This window comes from Xyrauchen texanus, chromosome 44 (genome assembly GCF_025860055.1).
Source record: "Xyrauchen texanus isolate HMW12.3.18 chromosome 44, RBS_HiC_50CHRs, whole genome shotgun sequence".
In the NCBI taxonomy this organism is placed as follows: domain Eukaryota; kingdom Metazoa; phylum Chordata; class Actinopteri; order Cypriniformes; family Catostomidae; genus Xyrauchen; species Xyrauchen texanus.
The window spans coordinates 29234046-29255109 of record NC_068319.1 but is presented as its reverse complement, the minus strand read 5'-3'; the positions used below and the strand labels follow the sequence as shown (position 1 = coordinate 29255109).

Here is a 21064-nt window from a genome sequence, read left to right as displayed (position 1 = left end):
TATTAAAGTTGTATAACTGGCTAATATGTAAATAATATAAATTACTAATAATATTTATTATTTTATAAATGCATTATAAATATGGCTATCAATCGATTTTACATTTTAGGTATCACTTTATTTTAGGGATCAGCAATTAGACAGTAATTAATGACTGGTAATTACACTTGTTAATGACTAATTATGGACTTGTTTGGCATTATAAAGTATGTATTAAGACTTCATTTCCTATGCTTGATTTATAGCCCCTTTACATTTGCTTTTGTCATAACAATTCATTTATTAGCTAAAAAGAAAACATCAATAGCTATTATGATGCAAATGACATCCGTTATAGGTTCACATTCCTCTTTTTGAATGTGCGGCTCAGAATGATTAAATACTTGTAGAATGCATATAGTATTTCAACAAAGCAGGGAGGGTTAGGATTTGGGTGTAGGGTGTCTGTGGGACTCTAAATAAACAAAATAAACATGTTGACAAAACAAAAGTCTTAGAAGCTGCACATTCACACATTGTAATTAGAACCTATAAAGGATGTATTTTGCACCTTACTTACAACTGGTATCATTTGTTTTTACCTAATAAGTTCATAGTCAGGAAAAAAGACATGTAAAGAGGCTATTAGGCAACTGGTAAGAAATCAGCAAACAAAGGCCTAAAAAATACCTTATAATTCTAAACAATCCGTAACTAGTCCTTTACAAGTCTAATTATTAGTCATGAATTACTGTCTAACTTCTGATTCCTAAAGTAAAGTGTTACCAAACTTTATTCGCATTAATTAGATGATATGATGATAGATTACTCGAATTAATCGCAACTAATCGCATACATATATTTTACTGAGAAATACCCTCAAATAACAATAATTAAATATATAATGATTAAATAATTATAAATATAATATAATCAAGTCTTATCTATCAACTAAATGGGTCCACTTTGGTAGGCCAGCTTGTTGAGAGTTCCCCCAGTTCAACTTTGAACCCATTGCCACTGGACAATTCAGATAAGGTATTATTAAGTGGGTTGTGTCGGCGCTAAAAGCAAAACAAGATGTTGGCCGAGTTCGGAATGGCATACTAGGCTGTCCATACTACTCTTACTATTTCTGATATTGACATGTCGAAGCAATATGGATAGCCTGCCAGTGTTCATGATGCTGAAATCCAGTGAGATGCTCCAAAAGCATCCTTCTGAGTCACACATATGTACATAGACAACTAGGGCTGGGTGTTGATATGAATGTCAGGGCTGTCCAGCTGTTTGGGAGGTTTTTCTTTCTCAATAGCGCTTTAAACTAGAACTTCTCAGAATTAAATTGGGTCTTAAGTTTATAAGTCAGCTCTACAATACCAAGGGAAGCCTTTTGATTATGAAAGGAAGCCGGCGCGATATCAAGTGTTAAGCTCTGCACTATCCGCTGATAGCGAGGGGTTCCCGGTTGAAGCGCGCTCCATAATTACACTAGAATAGAGCAGAGTGCATCACTTGTGCAGGCAAATGTGTTTAAAGTGTATCAAGGGGCCGGACGCCAGCTTCTGCAGCCCGTAGGGGCATTATTTATTTGCATGTGCATCTGCTTACCTCAATCTTAGGATTTAAGAATCTATATTGAGATCATTGAAATGAAGATCGTGATGCATCGGAAAATCAATATTTGTACCCACCCCTATGGACCACAATTAAAAATAATGCAGACAGACGGCAAGAACCTTCCTGTGAGAACTGGACTGACTGACAAACTCAATTCAAAATGGATTGCTGTCAGCTGTAGGCTTGTTCAAAGATATGGGAATAAAACAAACAATGTATCAATTTCTAAAGCCACTTTTCATGTATTCAAAGCTTTGCTCACCTGCCACAATAAATAATGCATTAAACTGTATTTAAATCTGAATATTTAATACTTATAATATTAATAAGTATTATACAGTTTTTATTATAGGTATTAATTATTACATTAATAAATATTTGAATTATTACTGTATGTATTATATTTAATTATGTTTATGTCTTGGCCTTTCAGCAAATAATGATATATGTGATTAAATATATTTATTAATCAACATGATATGTAATTAAATCGGTTACAAATTTGAATCGATTGAGAGCACTTATAATAATATACTAAATATTTTTTATTTGCTGGCCTTTCTTTGCAAATATTACACTGCGATTCATTTTATTAATTTATCGACCTCTAAATAATAAAATTTAATAATTTTTTCAATGTCTTGATGATTTACTTTGTTTGAATAGTTTTTTTTTCCTTTCTAACATTTTTATATATTAACATGTGAAGCACTTTGAACTGCATTTTATGTATGTAAGGTGCTATACAAATAAAATATATTATTATTAGGGGATAATATTATATATATTATTATTTCCGTTGAAACAAAGAATGGTGGTTTTGAGTGCCCACGAAGGATAAACCTCATGCATCCTCTGAATTCCCGTGAAAGAAAGAAAGCTTGTATTCGAAGGCTGCATTCGAAGTGTCCTTCTTGCTTTTCTGAAACGAGACAGCCTCGATGACGTATGCGGCAAATAAATGCGACCTCCGGAGGACGCATCCTTCCAAACGAGACAGACTAGGACGCAATCTTGTGTTCAAAACAGCTTGATGGAGCACAAATCCGAAAGCAAGGAGTTTAGTTTTTCTAAGTACTAAACTACGTTTAACGACGCAGCGGAAAATTTTTTATATTTATTATGCGCCGCAACCAAAGTAACACTCCAAAAGTGTCTTTCTGATGCAGGTGTACACTGATGCGTCCTTAGACAAGCCCTTATAATAAATCTCTGACTTATTGACAAATTCAATTGAAAAATGGATTGCTGTCAACTGTAGGCCAATGATTGGCTTATGTTCAGATTCTAAAGCCACTTTTTGTATTGTCTTATCTCCTCTGCCAAAATAATGTAATGCATAATAATTATCTAAATATTTTTTTTTATTATACACACACACACACACACACACACACACACACACACACACACACACACACACACACACACACACACATATATCATTTTTAATGATTTAAATACAACAATTATTTATTATTTTATCATTATATATTGAATAATTGTTATTTGAGGAGCTTTCTCAGCAAATATTTATATATGCGATTAATTGCAATTAATTAATTGACACACCATTTATTTCATTTTATTAAAAATTGTAATTGATAGCCCTTATTATTATTTTTATTATAATTAATAATAGAATATAATAATTAATGAATTTTATTAATATAAGCATGAAAACGTGTATTTATTAAGCATAAACATAACATGTTAACATGCTCACTACTTGGCAAGTATTGCATGAAAGTAACTCAGAAAAACAGAATATTAATTATTTATAATGCATTTCTTAATGATTTAAGTGTTTAATGAACCTCTTTATAAACCCTTTAGAAAGGGAACATTTGTGAAATGTTACAAATGTAATAGTTAAGGTAACACTTTAAGGCTCCATTAAGGCTCCATACGTTAGTTAATGCATTACTTGAGAAGGGCCTGACCTCTGCTCTGTTGAGGTGTAGATAGAGGCTAATTGCTCTTATGCGTGTGTTTTGGGAAGACTGTGTCTATGTGTATGTGTTTGTGCGTGTGATTCGATGGGATTTGTCTATATGGCTTCAGCCTTCAGGGGATGCACACAAGTCTCTCTCCACTAGAGCAAAGCTGATGAGGTACAGTCTCTGATGAGGATGCCAGTCTTGAAGCCCCACCTCTTCCTGTGCTCTACTTTCTTCTGCTAAACCTTATTGGTAATTATACTATCATTCAGCCTGACACATTAAATGACACATCCATATCTCACCTGGAACAAATATTACTCATCTGAGTAACAGGCAGATTGGCTATTATGTAAGCTTTATGCATACTGTAACAAAGAGCATCTATAATGATGGAAAATTGGATATTAAAATGAATGACTTTGATATGCTATGTAGGCATAAACACACATCCCAGTCCCAAAACTCTCTCTCCAGTCCACCCCTCCAAAAATGTGTCATAATAGTACCTCTCCTCAACAAACCGCACAATCTGAGGTATTGTCTGTGTTTATAAATGGTCCAAAATGAGTTATACAGCACATTTTTTATACTTAGGTTTGGGGTTTGTTCTATCATAATGAAGTCATATTTCATGAACTGTGGTACAATGCAAATCTTTTGCCAATTTCCTCGACTTAATCCAAAAGTCTTTGAGACATAACCTTCACCAATAACAGCAGAAGCATTCCTGTGACAGCTACACTAACAGCCTTGTCCAGCAAAGACTTGTACTCTAGACAGCTTGCTGTAATAGCCTTCAACTGGTGCCCTTGAAGCTCATTCATGAATAAGTCTTGACCTAGGAAGGCCAAGAAGGCTATTAACAACTCTGATTGCTTCCTGCAGGAGAGTGCGTCTCAAAACCATCCTTTGACATGAAAGGTGAGCAATGTGTGACAAGGCGGTGGCCTGTATGATACACTGATATACACTTTAAGAGTAATTGCTTCAAACCACCAAGCCCTTGAGGGACTTCCTAACCCTTGCTTAAACAATTGAAACTGCCTTTCAAGTGGCAATCTTGAGGCTTTGTTAGAAATTCTGCCCGCTGATATTTTTTTGAGGTCTTCCCCTCATACCAATCGTAAATCCCGACTCAGATTTGACCGTGATGAATAAAAGGCTTTGGGCTCAGGTCAAGGGAGAATGGTGAGGACAGTTCTTACATTCTTTTAGTGGGAAACATCCAAGGGGTCAGGTTTGGGCTGGTTAGCATAGAGCAGTTAATCCCTGCTAGTAGAAGCTGTAACTACACCATTTTTGGAACAAATGGGGATCAATTGAAAAAAGTTGATTAGATTTGCTCTCTCAAAACCTAGTAAAACGTCTTCCAAGGCATCCAAACCACCATGGACTGATTGATAAGTGACAGATTTGGATGATCTACATAGTCAGCGACACAAATACCACAAGACACCTTCGGGGGTCTTGTAGAGTCCATGGCTAGGCAGGTCAGTGTTGTTTTGGCGGCACGCAGAGGACCAACAGCATATTAGGTAGGTGGTCATAATGTTTTGGAGCATCAATGTACAACTATTGCCTGGATATAGAAAATTACTTTTATCTACTTAGAATACATTTTGCATTCATAAGGGCAAAAAACCCCCCCAAAAAACACATTATGTACCTATTGCACTTCCAGTGTAATTCCCACAAATCACATTTTGATTATTATAGATAGTTAGAATGCGTTTGTTTGCTCTAGTCGGTGAAGACAATAGCATGCATTACTGTCTCATTATAACATGTTGTTCCTGAGATAATAGGACATCATGTACGAAACAGGATATTGTTGTTGGCTCCTTGTCTTGCTCTGCCATTGTGTTTGGTGATCGTGAAAACAAATCTCTCGCCGGTGTTTACATTAAGAAGCGGCAAGCACATATTTTTCCCACAAGTAGAGCTGCGGTCCATTATTTGATTTTTGTTTTTTGTCTGACAGTGGTAGCTGATGCCAAACTGCCACTGTACTAACAATAACTATACTTTCAGATTTTGGCTCAGCTAATACAACAGAACATAAACATTTAGTTTGACATTTAGAATGAGCTTTACTTGTTTTTGAGATGGTATAACATACCATTTATATTATCCATGTGTTCTTACCTGCCACTCATCAAGAAACCTGTTACCAAGGCAACCAGGATGATGCCCACAGTAACAGCTACAGCAATGATGGGCACTTGACCCTGCTCTCTGGACGCTGCTACTGCTGGAACAGAGTGAAGGGAAAACCAAAAGAAGGGGTCAAGAGTATACAGTCCATCAGAAAGAGTTTTGTGCTTTCTAATCACAATCACTTAAAGGAATTGTTCAAGTCAATGGGGTCCAAAGTTTCCAAGATCTGAAAAAGACAAAGGCAGCATAAAACATTCCATATTAGTCGAATGGTTTAATACATCTTCTGGTCACTTCAGAAGCATGAACAAGTCAAGATCGAGGATACATGAATGAGTTTCTCTTATGAACCTGCATAAGAGAGCTGGGCGGAAGTGAAGCGTTTTGGTGAAAAAGGTATAGATTTTTGCTTTTTTTCTCATTCAAAGCTATCATATTGCTTCAGAATACATGGATTAAACCTCTCAATGGATTACTTTTATGCTGCCTTAATGTCCTTTTTGTGGCTTGAAAGTTTTGGACCCCATTGACATACATTGTATGGATAAAAACACCTCATACATCCTTCAAATCATCTTAGTTTGTGTTCTGCAGAAGAAAGATAAGTGGAAAAGAAAGTTATATGAGTTTAAGATGGCCTGAAGGTAAGTCAATTATTATAGAATTATCACCTTTCACTCATTGATTGATTAAGTAATTAAGGCTGACTGTTAATACCACATTTCTACAATGGCATCTGAAACTGAAAACTATTGACTTGAAATAGTATCAGCGTAAGTCCAATATGACACAAAGAAAAATGTTACTGAGTGCACCTATAATTTCTCTCTAAATTAATATATGTAATATAGGGTTGTGCAGCAAAGCCACAATCAGTATCAGTCTCTGTGTCTGTATCTGTTGTTATGGCAAAACTAACAGTGTCTGTATCTTTTTCGGATCGAACCGGGTGTGGGCAGGGCGTAAACCAGAAGTGCGTCAAACTAAACAAAATGCCCATTTTTAAATGCAACTTTTAAATTGAAAGTTTATATAAATAAAATATGCCTTGTGTATTCAAATTAATAAAATATTAATAGAAATATTAATGATAATAATGATTGTTAAAGTCAGCATATAGATTATTATTATTAGCCTATTATTATTTAATTGTATTATTATTATAATTTTTTTTTCTTACCATATGAAGCTAAGTATATAAGCTACATAAACTGGAATATGTTGTTAACTGTGGGTTCTCATTGTATTTCTGAAATTAATATCTTCTGAAACAGAATTTTTATTTATATCTGTGCATGTTCAACAATGCTATTCTAGGCATGAGTTGTCAAGCAATTGTGAAATGTCAAGCACACATTTTGCAGGGAATATTACATTTAAATTCTAACATTAAAAGAAATGAGAAGTTTTACGATACATTCAAGGGTGATTTTGTGCATCTTTTAATGTAGATAACATCATTATTTAATTCAATTACATGTGCAAAATTAGAGAAATGCAAGTTACAGCCTCTATAGTTTTTCCAGAAGAGAATAGCGGATAAAGAACGAGAATCTTTTAGTTTGTAGGACATTTTTGCATGAATATTCTGAATAGAGCTACAGTCTATGGAGTGTTTAAACTTAAAGGCTTATCCAGATAATTATCTTAATCTTGATTGGGTATAAATGTGGGATATGTTAAAAGATGGGCAGACGAGCTTCGCTGTGTTATCATCACTTCAGGTCAGGAATTCAACATTGCGCTCAGGTTGGTTTATTCATGGGAATCATTACGTGTGAATCATGTGAATCATTAACATAAACACTTAATGGTACTCTAGACAAGCTCGAATTTCTGAAATTCGTACAATAAACAGAGACTGAAAACGGAGTTAGGACTGCGGCCATAGATTTAAAATCCTACCGAGCGCATAAGGTTTTCACTTCAGTAATATTGGCTTCACATACTCATAATCTTGTTGTAATTTAGGATATCCATCCATCCATCCATCCATCGTCAACCGCTTATCCTGTGTACAGGGTCGCGGGGGGCTGGAGCCTATCCCAGCTAACATTGGGCGAAAGGCGGGGGACACCTTGGACAGGTCGCCAGTCCATCGCAGGGCCACACATAGACAGACATACACTCACACTCACCTCCACATCCACATCCACACCTAGGGAAATTTTTTTGGAGACACCAATTAACCTAGCCTGCATGTCTTTTGGATGGTGGGAGGAAGCCGGAGTACCCGGAGAGAACCCACGCAGACACAGGGAGAACTAATTTAGGATATGTTTATTAAAAATATTGCTTTATCCTTGTGCTTCTTGGACAATCAGTCTAACAATTTTGTTCCCCGTCTGTCGCTCTCTTCGACGTTGTGTCGGAGAAGCGACACTAGGGGTCTCTCTTGAGCACCGAATATACCTCTGATCTATGAATAAAGGCCAATGGTTGGCCTTTTTCAGCCTGGCGTTCCCAGGTTGGCAAGCGTAGCCTTGTTCCCCTGTCTAGGGTAACCAGAAGGACACCAACTTTTTTTGGGGCATTGGGGAAGGGTACGTGCAGTCTGATACAGCCAGTCGTCTTGGCACGTAAAACACCTGCCCGCTCCTGTGTCAGCAGAACAGGTACACGGCTCAGCGCATGGCGTGATTTAAATTGGACCCCTCAGTTCTCTGACACAACGTCGAAGAGAGCGACAGACGGGGAACGTCTAGGTTACGGATGTAACCTCCGTTCCCTGATGGCGGGAACGAGACGTTTTGTCTTCCCGGCCACGTCGCTGAGCCGAACCGCTGTAGTGGCCGGACCATTTCCAGCTCCTCAGAAAAATCCTGAATGAACACTAGTATTTCCTCGCCTTTATACCCATATGTCCGGGGGCGGGGTATGCAAATACTAGCTGCCAACTTCTCATTGGCCTTTTTCATAGATCAGAGGTATATTCGGTGCTCAAGAGAGACCCCTAGTGTCACTTCTCCGACACAACGTCTCATTCCCTCCATCAGGGAATGGAGGTTACATCCGTAACCTAGACGTTTTTCTTTCAATTATTCAGATGAATTCGTTATGATCATTGAACCACTACATGTTTGGCAGTCATGGGACAATGGTAATCAGTACATAGATTCAGAATTTATCATATATAATTTTATATTAACATTGTTGGCAGTGATTGGATAATGCTGGCCAATAATTTGTATCAGAATTATTTATGCTCTTTTCTGATGTAATGTCTGTAATGTCTCAAAATCATGAATAACCAAAACTCGCGCAAACATAATAAACAATTTGATTAAAAAAAATCGGACTTTCTGCTTGGTATTATTTGTGTACATAATGTGGACATCAAGTTTTAGGAAAACGATTTAGTCAAAAAACATACTAGCAGCCCTGAAGAAAGATACAAGCATATACAGTATATATATCTAACTGAGCATGTATATATATATATATATATACACTCACCTAAAGGATTATTAGGAACACCTGTTCAATTTCTCATTAATGCAATTATCTAATCAACCAATCACATGGCAGTTGCTTCAATGCATTTAGGGGTGTGGTCCTGGTCAAGACAATCTCCTGAACTCCAAACTGAATGTCAGAATGGGAAAGAAAGGTGATTTAAGCAATTTTGAGCGTGGCATGGTTGTTGGTGCCAGACGGGCCGGTCTGAGTATTTCACAGTCTGCTCAGTTACTGGGATTTTCACGCACAACCATTTCTAGGGTTTACAAAGAATGGTGTGAAAAGGGAAAAACATCCAGTATGCGGCAGTCCTGTGGGCGAAAATGCCTTGTTGATGCTAGAGGTCAGAGGAGAATGGGTCGACTGATTCAAGCTAATAGAAGAGCAACTTTGCCTGAAATAACCACTCGTTACAACCGAGGTATGCAGCAAAGCATTTGTGAAGCCACAACACGCACAACCTTGAGGCGGATGGGCTACAACAGCAGAAGACCCCACCGGGTACCACTCATCTCCACTACAAATAGGAAAAAGAGGATACAATTTGCAAGAGCTCACCAAAATTGGACAGTTGAAGACTGGAAAAATGTTGCCTGGTCTGATGAGTCTCGATTTCTGTTGAGACATTCAGATGGTAGAGTCAGAATTTGGCGTAAACAGAATGAGAACATGGATCCATCATGCCTTGTTACCACTGTGCAGGATGGTGGTGGTGGTGTAATGGTGTGGGGGATGTTTTCTTGGCACACTTTAGGCCCCTTAGTGCCAATTGGGCATCGTTTAAATGCCACGGCCTACCTGAGCATTGTTTCTGACCATGTCCATCTCTTTATGGCCACCATGTACCCATCCACTGATGGCTACTTCCAGCAGGATAATGCACCATGTCACAAAGCTTGAATCATTTCAAATTGGTTTCTTGAACATGACAATGAGTTCACTGTACTAAAATGGCCCCCACAGTCACCAGATCTCAACCCAATAGAGCATCTTTGGGATGTGGTGGAACGGGAGCTTCGTGCCTTGGATGTGCATCCCACAAATCTCCATCAACTGCAAGATGCTATCCTATCAATATGGGCCAACATTTCTAAAGAATGCTTTCAGCACCTTGTTGAATCAATGCCACGTAGAATTAAGGCAGTTCTGAAGGCGAAAGGGGTCAAACACAGTATTAGTATGGTGTTCCTAAAAATCCTTTAGGTGAGTGTATATATATATATATATATATATATATATATGTATACTGTATATATTTGCATGTTGCTTGGGGGCTACTATTTACAAATCAAAAAGGGGAATGGAAAATGCACACAGCAGTCACACAAGGGTCTCAGGAGGTTAAAGACAGACCTATTGTGAGCCCCAAGGTTGTTCATTTATTGTATATGCAATATACTGAATATAGATGAAGCCATCAGTCAAGTTTCATTTTTAACTTTTTTTTAAACTTCCTGTTTAATAGCAAAATGCCAGGTGAAGAACTACACCAATCTGAGGATCGCAGCCAAAAAAGCGTGCTAAACCGGCCACTCCCACGATGCACTGAGTGTCACAATTGAGTCACTCTCCCTACACGCTAAACTACCAATATATTTGCATTTATCTGTAATAAAATATACTGTTTCTATATGTATAATCAACAACTTTAAATCAATAGATTTTTTATTTTTCAGCGATTTTAATGCGATTATGTCATTCAGCAATGCTTTATGGGATTGCAGCCCATTCCCTCATGAAAGATGGTATGTTCACAGTCTTATACATAACCTTTGTCTTTTCGTCAGATTTTCAAAAGCTTTTTTTGCTTCAAATCAAAGTTTGTAATATAGTGATTTACCTCGGAGCTGGTAAGTTTGGTTATTTGCTTCATACTCTTTTATGAAGGATTTTTTTAAATCCCCACGGCAAAATATGTCTTGCTTTGAATCTAATAATTTTCTGATTCATCGTGGAGCTTGTTGGTTTGCTTCATAGTTAGAACACTTTATTGAAGAATGTTCCATTGAGAAACTGAATGGGAAAATCATTTCCGGAACCAAGGCTGCTGAACAAGTAAGTAGCCACTGTTGTGCTTTATTGACATGCAGTTACAGATGTAGGTACAGTCTATAGGCTATTTTGAAACTGTTTAAAATTTGTCTTATTTAATCTGAATTTAGATATGGAACTATTTGTTTTATGATGTGCTTTAATATGTTTCAGTGTGTAAAGTCAACTTACAGTAAGGGCTGGTTTCAAAGTCAAAGCGGCGACTAAATCCTCCATAACCAGCAGAGGTGCGTGCTCTGATTTGAAAGATATATGCTGAAGATGGCTTGAGACCATCCACCAGAATCTCCATCTCCTTTGACTTTATGATGGTGTAGCTGGTCTCCTGATCCTGCAGAGCACCAAAAAGAAAAGAGAGGTACAGAAGTGACCAGAAAGTGAGAAAATGGGGGATATGGCCTAACATCCCATTTGAGAATGGTAAAGTGTGTGTGTTGTGGCCAGTATTAGAGGATCAGATTTAATTGCTTTTGTTTTAAAGGCCTGTGTTAAGTGCTCTTCCCATTAGCTTTCATATGAGCTGTTTTGGGGCGTCATATCTTTTCTTTTACTAAGTGCCCCGTATCTCGTGTTTCCCAGACCGGTCTTCAACACTGAGGTCATGAGGAGCTGAGATTGGTTTTCAGTGCTATTTTGTCTTTAAATGGCCATCAAAGCAGCCGGCAAATGCTGCAAGGTGAGGAGCAATCAGAGATGGCGATCAGAGAGAGGTTTGGTTTCAGGCTTTGTCAGGGTTGTCGCCAGTGGGGTGGTCTGCCGAGACAATCCACAAATGATCTGATGCTTCTAACGTCACTTCAGTACTTGTTCGCTGTAGATATACAACCTATAGGTGTATAGTTTGAATGAGTTTCCTTCACACGGGTACACATTCACAGTTTACTTGCGGATAACATTTTCTGGTAAATGTTCCACATCTGCTATTCACATGAGCAACGGCTATCTGTCTTTTTAACTGTTTTACTTCCATTCACACCTCAGCATCAAAATGCCTTAAAACTCTGTGATTTAACTTGCACCCAAGGGTTTTGGTCTTAAGTATTCCTCATTCCCGAAGGAGGCTAGTTATTTATCCCAATTGAATTACTTATTTTAATTTAAGCTGTCAAAAAAATTGTTTATCCGCTCATACAAGGAGAAGCGCTTTAGTTTTTCTGTCCAATTTGACATAATTTTGTGACTCCCGAGTCACAGCTGTTAAACGGTGCCAACAGCCTTCTTAAATCAGCACGTCCTGTCCTCGTACATGCTCAAACAGTTAATCTTATGGCTTTGTTCACACAAAGCATCAAAAACGGAACTTTCCCGGTAATGTTATACTGTAATTTCATATTCCGTGAACAGTATTTCAAATGGGTCCTGTTCACACATGAGCTCTACAGGGAACAATTTAGTAAATTTTCCAGAAAAAGCTGTATAAGAGAAAGCTAGTATTGCCATTCTTTTCAGCATTTACAAGCTTTATTTCTATGTAACTTAGACTCAATATAGATTACATCTTATTCACAAAAATCATCTCTGTCTGCTTGGATGAAATTAACATTGCGCTAATTTTAATAGTAATATTTTTTGTAGTTAATCGTGATTAATCGCAGATTTTGAAAGCTGAAATTTGACACTATATATACTTCTTTTTCTGTCAGAATGCATCTTAAGAAAGAAAACAAAACAATATGTAACAATATAATGCTTTATTAACATTTTCCAAACAAACCTTCCATAGTATAAAGATAGAAATGCATTAAAATTAATGTTTCCCAAAGTCTAATTGGGAGGTTGTCTTAAACTCTCATCCTCCACAATATTGACAAGCCGATAGACTGTTAGATTTGCTACAGCAATCGTGAAGTTGCATTCATGATTTGCATCAGGGTGTCAGAAAACATGTCTCATGTTGCGTTTCTGTGATAGTTGATAGTGAAGACTAGCGTCGCTGTCAAATGAAAGGCACATTGTAATGAGGAGGAGGGCATAGCCGGGCCGTGAGGATGCACACCTGGCACTGAGTTGCCTAATCAGTTTGGCAGGAGGTTAAGGAAGGCCCGGTGATGCCAGAGAGAGAGAGAGAGAGAGAGAGAGCACATGAAGCCGTGTGTGTGTGTGTGTCAGTGTTTTATTTTGCTATGTTTTCAGTTTGATGTTGTGTTGTAATTAAAGTTAATTGAATGTGGAATCGGCTCCCGCTCCCTCCTTTCCTGAACTTTGTTACATTGATGCCCATGAAAGGAGAAAGGGTATGCTATCCGAGAAAACGCGCCAGGAGGAGAAGCCGTTGTCGTCCACCAGGGGATGGAGGAGTCGTTGTGTCTGCCAGGAGCTGAGGAACTGCTGAGCCCGCCAGGAAGCGGAGGAGCCGTTGCTATCCGCCAGGGGATTGAGGACCCGCTCCCATCCGCCGGGAGTCAGAGGAACCACTACCGTACGCCAGGGGACGGAGGAGTGGCTGTCGTCTGCCAGGGGGCTAAACTTTGTTTAGTTTTAAATGTTTGCTTTTTTTGACTAAAACGAACCATATTACAGCCTTCAAAAACTCACCGTCTAACCTGCAGAAGCATACTGAGGTATGTAAACATTTAACTTCTTGAGAAAGCTTGAAATTATGTGCTTTAGAGCAAACATTTTAGAATAAAGTACGGTCGGTCAAATACATTTTTATGGATTTGCCCGCCAAGTTGCATAGCCTTGTGGATACACCGCTAACTCATAGGTAAGGTTCGACAATGACGTTAGTTAGCATGCAGAAGTGTGAATTCAAATGTAAATGAGCTTAAGAGTTAAATAAGTTAATATCTTGTAACGTTTATCATTTTTTTGTTGTTGTTGTTACCTTGCAAAATTACTATATGTTTAGAGCTGCACTATTAAATCATAAAAAGATCGCTGTTCTGTATAATGCGGCGGCTCATTTTAGCTTATCGCGGCTGACCCACTGGCCCGCTCGGTTCTCCCAATGGCCAGTCCGCCCCTGATCGTCCCCAAAGTGCGTCGGCCCACAGGGTATGCCAGATTACCAGTCCAGTAATATTTGACTAGTAGTACCTGTACTTTCACTCAAGTAATTGAGTTGTGTTCTTTGTCCACCTCTGCTTCTTTCATTAAAATATTTTAGGAATTAGGACACTTTTTGTATACCATTCCATGAAAAAAATAGCTTGCAGGCAGTATTTTAGTTAAAAAAAAAGATGTTTGTGTAAATGTTTTAGCAATCATAGCAGCAACTCATTAAATTATGATAAAGTGTTGTAGCAGAGTATACATCCAGATGCATGGTGTAGTTGAGCACACTTTCAACATTTTAAAGAGCTGATTCAGGTGGCTGGGTCACAGCGGTGGTGCTGTACAGTCCCAGTAAATGATGCCAGAACATGCTGCTGCATCCTGCAAAACCTAGCAATCACAACTGACCTGCAAGATTGGAAATTGTGTCATGCAAATTGTGTTAACTGTTTGGGAGGGTTTGCACCGAAGGACACAATAGTGATAACTTTTGAAACCCAGATCTTTTACCACTATGCAACACCACCCCGTGCCCAGTAAATGTGTTCAACACATTAAAATTAATCACTTGTACATATATCAGGTTAAATCTTATGAAACCTGTCAATAAGTGTTTAGGGCCAGGTTTAGAAGAAGTCATGTTTCCATCCAAATTACAAAATTAATGTTTTATGGTTAACTGTCTGGCAATGCAAAATATCTTAATGGTCCTAATATAGGCCTGATTTTATTCATGTAAAAAATATAATTTATATATATATATTTATTAATATATAATATTTTATAAATATAAATTGTTTTATTTTGGACATGTTTTGGAGGGATTAACTCATGATGTGCCGTAATTACCTTCTCAAAATATTTGATCTCATATTCCAGAATGATGCCGTTGGGTCGGTCGGGCTCCTGCCAGGACAGAGCAATGCTGTTCTTTGCCGTCTTGCCTTTCTTCACCACAGTTATAGGAGATGGAGCTGTGAACACAAACGTTATGTTCACTTTTTAGCTTAAATCAAGCAGAAAAATATTTCCTTTTGTAATGCACCGAAGTCCTGATGCAATGTCATGTAACTGTCATTTCAAAGTTTCAAAGTTTATGCTTCAGACTCAATTTTGATACATCCATCCTTTCAGCTATTGTTAATTAAATGAAGATATCATATTGTGCTGATTACTTTTAAGTGCTTCATACTGTTCAGGGAAAAGTCTGTGAAATATTCTAAACTATAGTGGTGGAGACAGTCATAGAAAATGGTCTGATGTCTTTCTTCTTTGCTAGTTGATTGCTTTGAGAAATCGTTTTGACTGTGGATTTAGGCAATGACATACTTTTATGTTTATGCAACCTAATTATTGCAGACAACAGGATACATAGTGAAATGTGTCTGGATTTACTTCCTTCCCATAAAAGCCCAGACACGACATCACTTTAATTGTTTTATTGCACATATAATTCGTTTATGAACAGTCTGGTTTATGTTGGCATAGTCTTACTTTGTTAAATATTCACAGTGTTATCTTATTAATGTAACACAGAGATCTAATTTTCATTACTATAACTGGATTATTACAATACATTTGGATTTACAACTATGAATTGAAATGAACAGCTATAATTTTGGATTTATAAATATAAAGTTAAGATTTATAACTATATATTCAGGATTTATATGTATATACTCAGATTTATAACTATACATTTGGATTTACAACTATATATTCAGATTTAAAACTATACATTCACAGTTACATCTATATGTTCAGATTTGTAACTATTTATTTAGATTTACATTAATTGAATTGGATTTATAACTATTTTGATTATAACTGTACATCTAAAACTATACATTTAGAATTTATATTCATATATTCAAATGTATAGATATATATACAGCATTTAGTTACATTTTAATATATATGTAACTATATATAAGTACTTTGTATAAATACAAAAATACTGGCATATGCTTAATTTGTATATGCAAAATATAATTTCATGCTAAAACCGATTGTATGAATGTTGTATGTTGCATGTCTGCATTACTGCACCTAAATAGTTTTTAAATAACTGTGGTCATTTTCAAATATACTGTATATTATTTATCAGACTGAGTACTTATTATTATTATTATTATTTCTATTGTCACATGTTTTCACATTACTATATATAGTATATGCAGGAACCTGTACATATACACTTAAAACTTACTGCAAACTAAATAAATGACATTGCAAAACCTCTCTCTCTCTTCAATAACTCCTCACATTTCATCCCATATGGCTATGTTTGGTGTCACTTATATGAGACATAAAAAAACCCTATCTGTCTGTATGTGGAACGCTGAAATCAAACCCGCCTTTATATTCCTGAACAGAAGTGTCGGACTGTGTCCATGAGATAAAGAGGGTTAAAGTTCTGTGGACGATCCCTCAGGCACTGATCCAATAGCTCAATAGAAGCCCATGATAGGAAAGCATAGAAAAGTCCATCCTCTCTTTCCCAAACAAAGAGTAACTGTATCCTTTTTGCCCAGACAAACTGTAATCATTCCTATCTTAAAAGCCTGAAACGGTATACTTGGCAACCTGATCCGCATGCCTGCAGGAAAAGAGCAGTGTTGTGAAGGGTGCCTGCGCCACTTAAACACTCTGGCAGCCTGTTAAATGTTTGAATTTCAGTCAAGCGGGAGACGCTGCCCTGCATGTTATTGATTCTCAATAATCCTTAAGGTTGGCCTGGGGAATTCTGAGCTGTATTGGTGATGGCAAGGAACAAAAACATCAACTGGGGGTCCATCAAACAAAATAGTCATGGGAAGTGACAGATAGTTACTCTATATCAAAACAAACCAAAATATTGAGGCATGTATGGAATTCTGCACAACAGCTAAACAGATTTCCGCAAAAAGTAAACATCACAAAATTAATATTTATTTGTTCATTTATTTAAATATTAGGTCATTTTGTAAATATTTTGGGCAATTTTTGATCATAGTTTTAGCTACCAATAGTATTCCAAGTTGCAGTTAAAAAAGTGTACACATATACATACACTCACTTTGCACTTTAGACCGTAGCATGATTGTTGTTGCCAGATGGGCTGGTTTGAGTATTTCTGTAACTGTTGATCTACTGGGATTTTCACACACAACAGTCTCTAGAATTTACTCAGAATGGGCCAAAAACAAACAAAAAAAACATCCAGTAGGGGCAGTTCTGTGGACGGAAATACCTTGGAATTGTGTATAACATCTGCCACTTCATTTGTATAATGTCCCAAACACATTTTACCAAATTTAAATCTATTTGACAGAATTTCAGATTTTCAGCTGGCAGATTGTCCTTTATAATCAATTCCAGAAATCTCTCTATGTAGACCTGGATATAGCAACACAAAAGTACATCAAACAATTTGTATGTGTGAAATTTCAGAAGCCTATTTAAGCTCAGTGAGAGCTTCTGCTCCCATCATTTGCAGTGTTACATTGTGGACAGCCTAATGCATGCAATCATTCCTGATTTGTTTTTACTTATAATCTACAAAAGGATAATTCCTATGGCCATTACTTAAAAATCCTTATAACTGAAGTACTGTTTTAAGTTACAAAACATATAGGCCAACTGTTAGCACAGAATCGTCAACAGTAATAAAGTAATAAAGGTGACGACAGTCTTGTCACCAATGGCAACCAGCAGTGCAAAGGTCCCATCAGAGTACTGCCACTGAGTTCATTAACAGACGGAACACCAGCATTCTGCAGGAAACGTGTCAAAGGAGGTGTGATCCTAGCACTCTGATTAATGCCTCCAAAAGGGAAGCGTTGTCTTCATCTAGTGTGAGAATCTGCTAACTCGAAAAGTCTTAATATCTGTGCCAGACGTGGAATCTGTAACACAAACCAGCAAGAAACGTCTCTACTTCCTCACTGAACTTGTCTATGCAAACTATTTTCATCTTTTTCACACAGTTGGGGCCATTTTAGTTGAGTTAATCGCAGTTGTCAAACAAGTATCCAGCTTAGCGTGAGCAGAATCAGAAAACGCATAACTTCCTGTTGCTAAAACAATAACTCCAGGCGATATAGTTTTTTTGTGCTGGATAAATCTTTCAAACAAATATTCACATGTAATTTATTTAATGTTAGCATGGCAGTACGGTGGTTTTCATCTGTGTAAGAAAGGTCATCTCCTCTGTTCCTGCCCCAAATGACTGCCAACGTAAACATCTTGACAGCCTGTGTGTTTGTAAACAAGTTTTGTTTGGGGAGCCCTGCCGAGATACAAGAAAAAAGCCCTGGCAGAGCCGAGCAGCCCATTGGCCAAATGTAGGCCTGAGATATTACTGCTGCCAACAGACTGCTGCGCCAATCAGAGGCCTGAGCTAAGAACTATGAGCTATGATATACACTCTTAAGTATTGCCAAAAAAAAAAAAGCTGGGGCCTGTGTATAAACATCACACAAACACAAAATGGGCATTGAAATAAAAAATAAACTTGTAGTAAATGACTCTTGACTTTGCTTACTTTTATTAGTGTGTGCGAAATAAACTGAAAAGACTGATTATAAACTCCGCTTTTCATATAATAACACACATGTTATATGTCTGATAATGTCAGATAGTGTTTTCCACAGAAAATTTATTTTTCTTCATTGCTTTCTTAATCTAACTTTTAAAGATCTATAAAACTTCCTAAAAACGATGTAGCCGCAAACCATTCAGGGTGCCCATGATGACCCCTGTCCACTGTTGATAGTGCCTACAATTGGACCTTGGAGCAGTGGAAGAAAGGGCTGGTCTGATGAGTCACATTTCTTTTACATCACTTGGACGGCCGTGTGCATGTGCACCGTTTACCTGGGGAAGTGTTGGCACTAGGATGCACTGTGGGAAGACAACAAGCTGAAGGAGGGAGTGTGATGCTCTGGGCAATGCTCTGCTAGGAAACCCTGGGTCCGGCCATTCATGTGGATGTCTATTTGACACGTACCACCTACCTTAACATCGTTGCAGATCAGGCACACCTTTTCATGGCAATGGTATTCCCTGATGGCAGCGGCCTCTTTCAGCAGGATAATGTGCCCTGCAACACTGCACACATTGTTCGGTAATGGTTTGAGGAACATGATAAAGAGGTCAGGGTGTTGCCCTGGCCTCCAAATTCCCCAGATCTCAATCCAATTGAGCAGCTGTGGGATGTGCTGGACCAACAAGTCCGACAAACGGTGGCTCCACCTCGCAACTTACAGGATCTGCTGCTAATGTCTTGGTGCCAGATACCACAGGACACCTTAAGGGGTCTTGAAGATTCCATGCCTCAGCGCTGTTTTGGCGGCACGCAGAGGACTAACAGCATATTAGGCAGGAGGTCAAAATATTTTGGCTCATCTGTGTATATTCTCTGTACCAAGTCTTAATACATAATTATACTTTTTATATAATTATATGACTTGGTTTAACCGATGTTAAATACTTTTAAACTAAAACAATATATATATATTTCTAAACAGCAGCATTCACATTCAACATTTAGGCTTCAGTTTGTAGTATCTTATATAGTTTTCTTAACAATTAATTAGTATAAAGTGTCTGGGTGGTAATTATATGTAGATTTACATTTACATTTATGCATTTGGCAGACACTTTTATCCAAAGCGACTTGCAGTGCCCTTATTACAGGGACAATCCCCCGGAGCAACCTGGAGAAAAGTGCCTTGATCAAAGACACAATGGTGGTGGCTGTGGAGAACAAACCAGCAACCTTCTGATTAACAGTTAAGTGCTTTAGTCCACTACGCCACCACCACTCCATGTAGATGAGTTTATGCATAGTAAAAGCACGTGTTGTAAGCTCCACATATGCTTATTTTGGGGCGGAAACAGGTGGGGAATAAATCACCTCCTTGTACACACAATCTTCCACTGTTTATACAGGGACCTTTGCTTAGGTTCTGGCGATTTGTCTCAAAGCTGACTTTTGTGTTTACACACACTTTTAGGATGAAATCAATGGAAAGTTTTATACATAAGGATAATCTACTGTATATATACACATGTCAATATATTTCAGAACTCTTGCTCCTGTACTCTTTGGCTAGTTCTATTGTACAACAAATACATGTTTAAAAAAAAGAAGAAAAAAATTAAGAAATTAAACGTTACAAAAATGCAATGTGTTTGTCTACTTTAGGTACTTGTCCTCAATATAATAATTACTTAAAAAGTAGTTTACTCAAAAGATGAAGATTGATTCAATAAAACTGATAGTGACTACGTCAAGCTTAAACAACTAAAACAAAACTTAAAAACACTATAAAAAGGGTAAAAAGACCTAAAAACCCATTCCACATTTTCAAACTGGTGCACTGCATTCGGTTATGGCATACATGAGAACCAGTGGCATTTGATTATCGGAAGAAATACACAAACATTTTACTGCATTACCTAATATGTAACCAATTTTTATGTGGCTTGCTGTATGTATTGCGAAAGCATAGTATTATCAGTTCATAAACATGGCAAAGAACACATATAGTAAGACGATACATTTTAACATTACAACATAATGTTAACATAACCAACTACAGTTACAAGCTTGTTAAAGAGTAATCAAATTTTTGTAAGGCGAAAGTGACATCGGCACAAAGAAATTACCTGTTTATTTCAGCAATTATATTTTTTAAGTCACATATGTGTTTACTTTTAACTTGCACCACACAGTGGACATTTTACCTCACAACTGCCACAATACTTGTCACGAACCCTGTTAAAAGACTTTGCTAAATTTCTGCGACAAAATTCTTCAGAAATTCTCCTTTGGAGTTCCACAGAAAATATAACAAAACAAAAGGTACGGA

The 21064-nt window shown here is 37.4% G+C and overlaps 1 protein-coding gene across 2 annotated transcripts in view; it reads right to left on the bottom strand.

Annotated features, from left to right (window-relative positions):
- The window catches only part of LOC127636743 (ephrin type-A receptor 5), a 116206-nt gene that overhangs the window by 38253 nt on the left and 56889 nt on the right, over positions 1-21064 (bottom strand). Inside the window, exons 6-8 of one of the 2 annotated variants that reach the window (XM_052117440.1) lie at positions 15057-15181; positions 11382-11541; positions 5688-5793 (exon numbers count right to left, since the gene is read on the bottom strand). In XM_052117440.1, the coding sequence (XP_051973400.1) occupies positions 5688-5793; positions 11382-11541; positions 15057-15181 (391 nt within the window). The remainder of the gene's footprint in view (positions 1-5687; positions 5794-11381; positions 11542-15056; positions 15182-21064) is intronic. The other variant, XM_052117439.1, reaches the window with a different exon arrangement.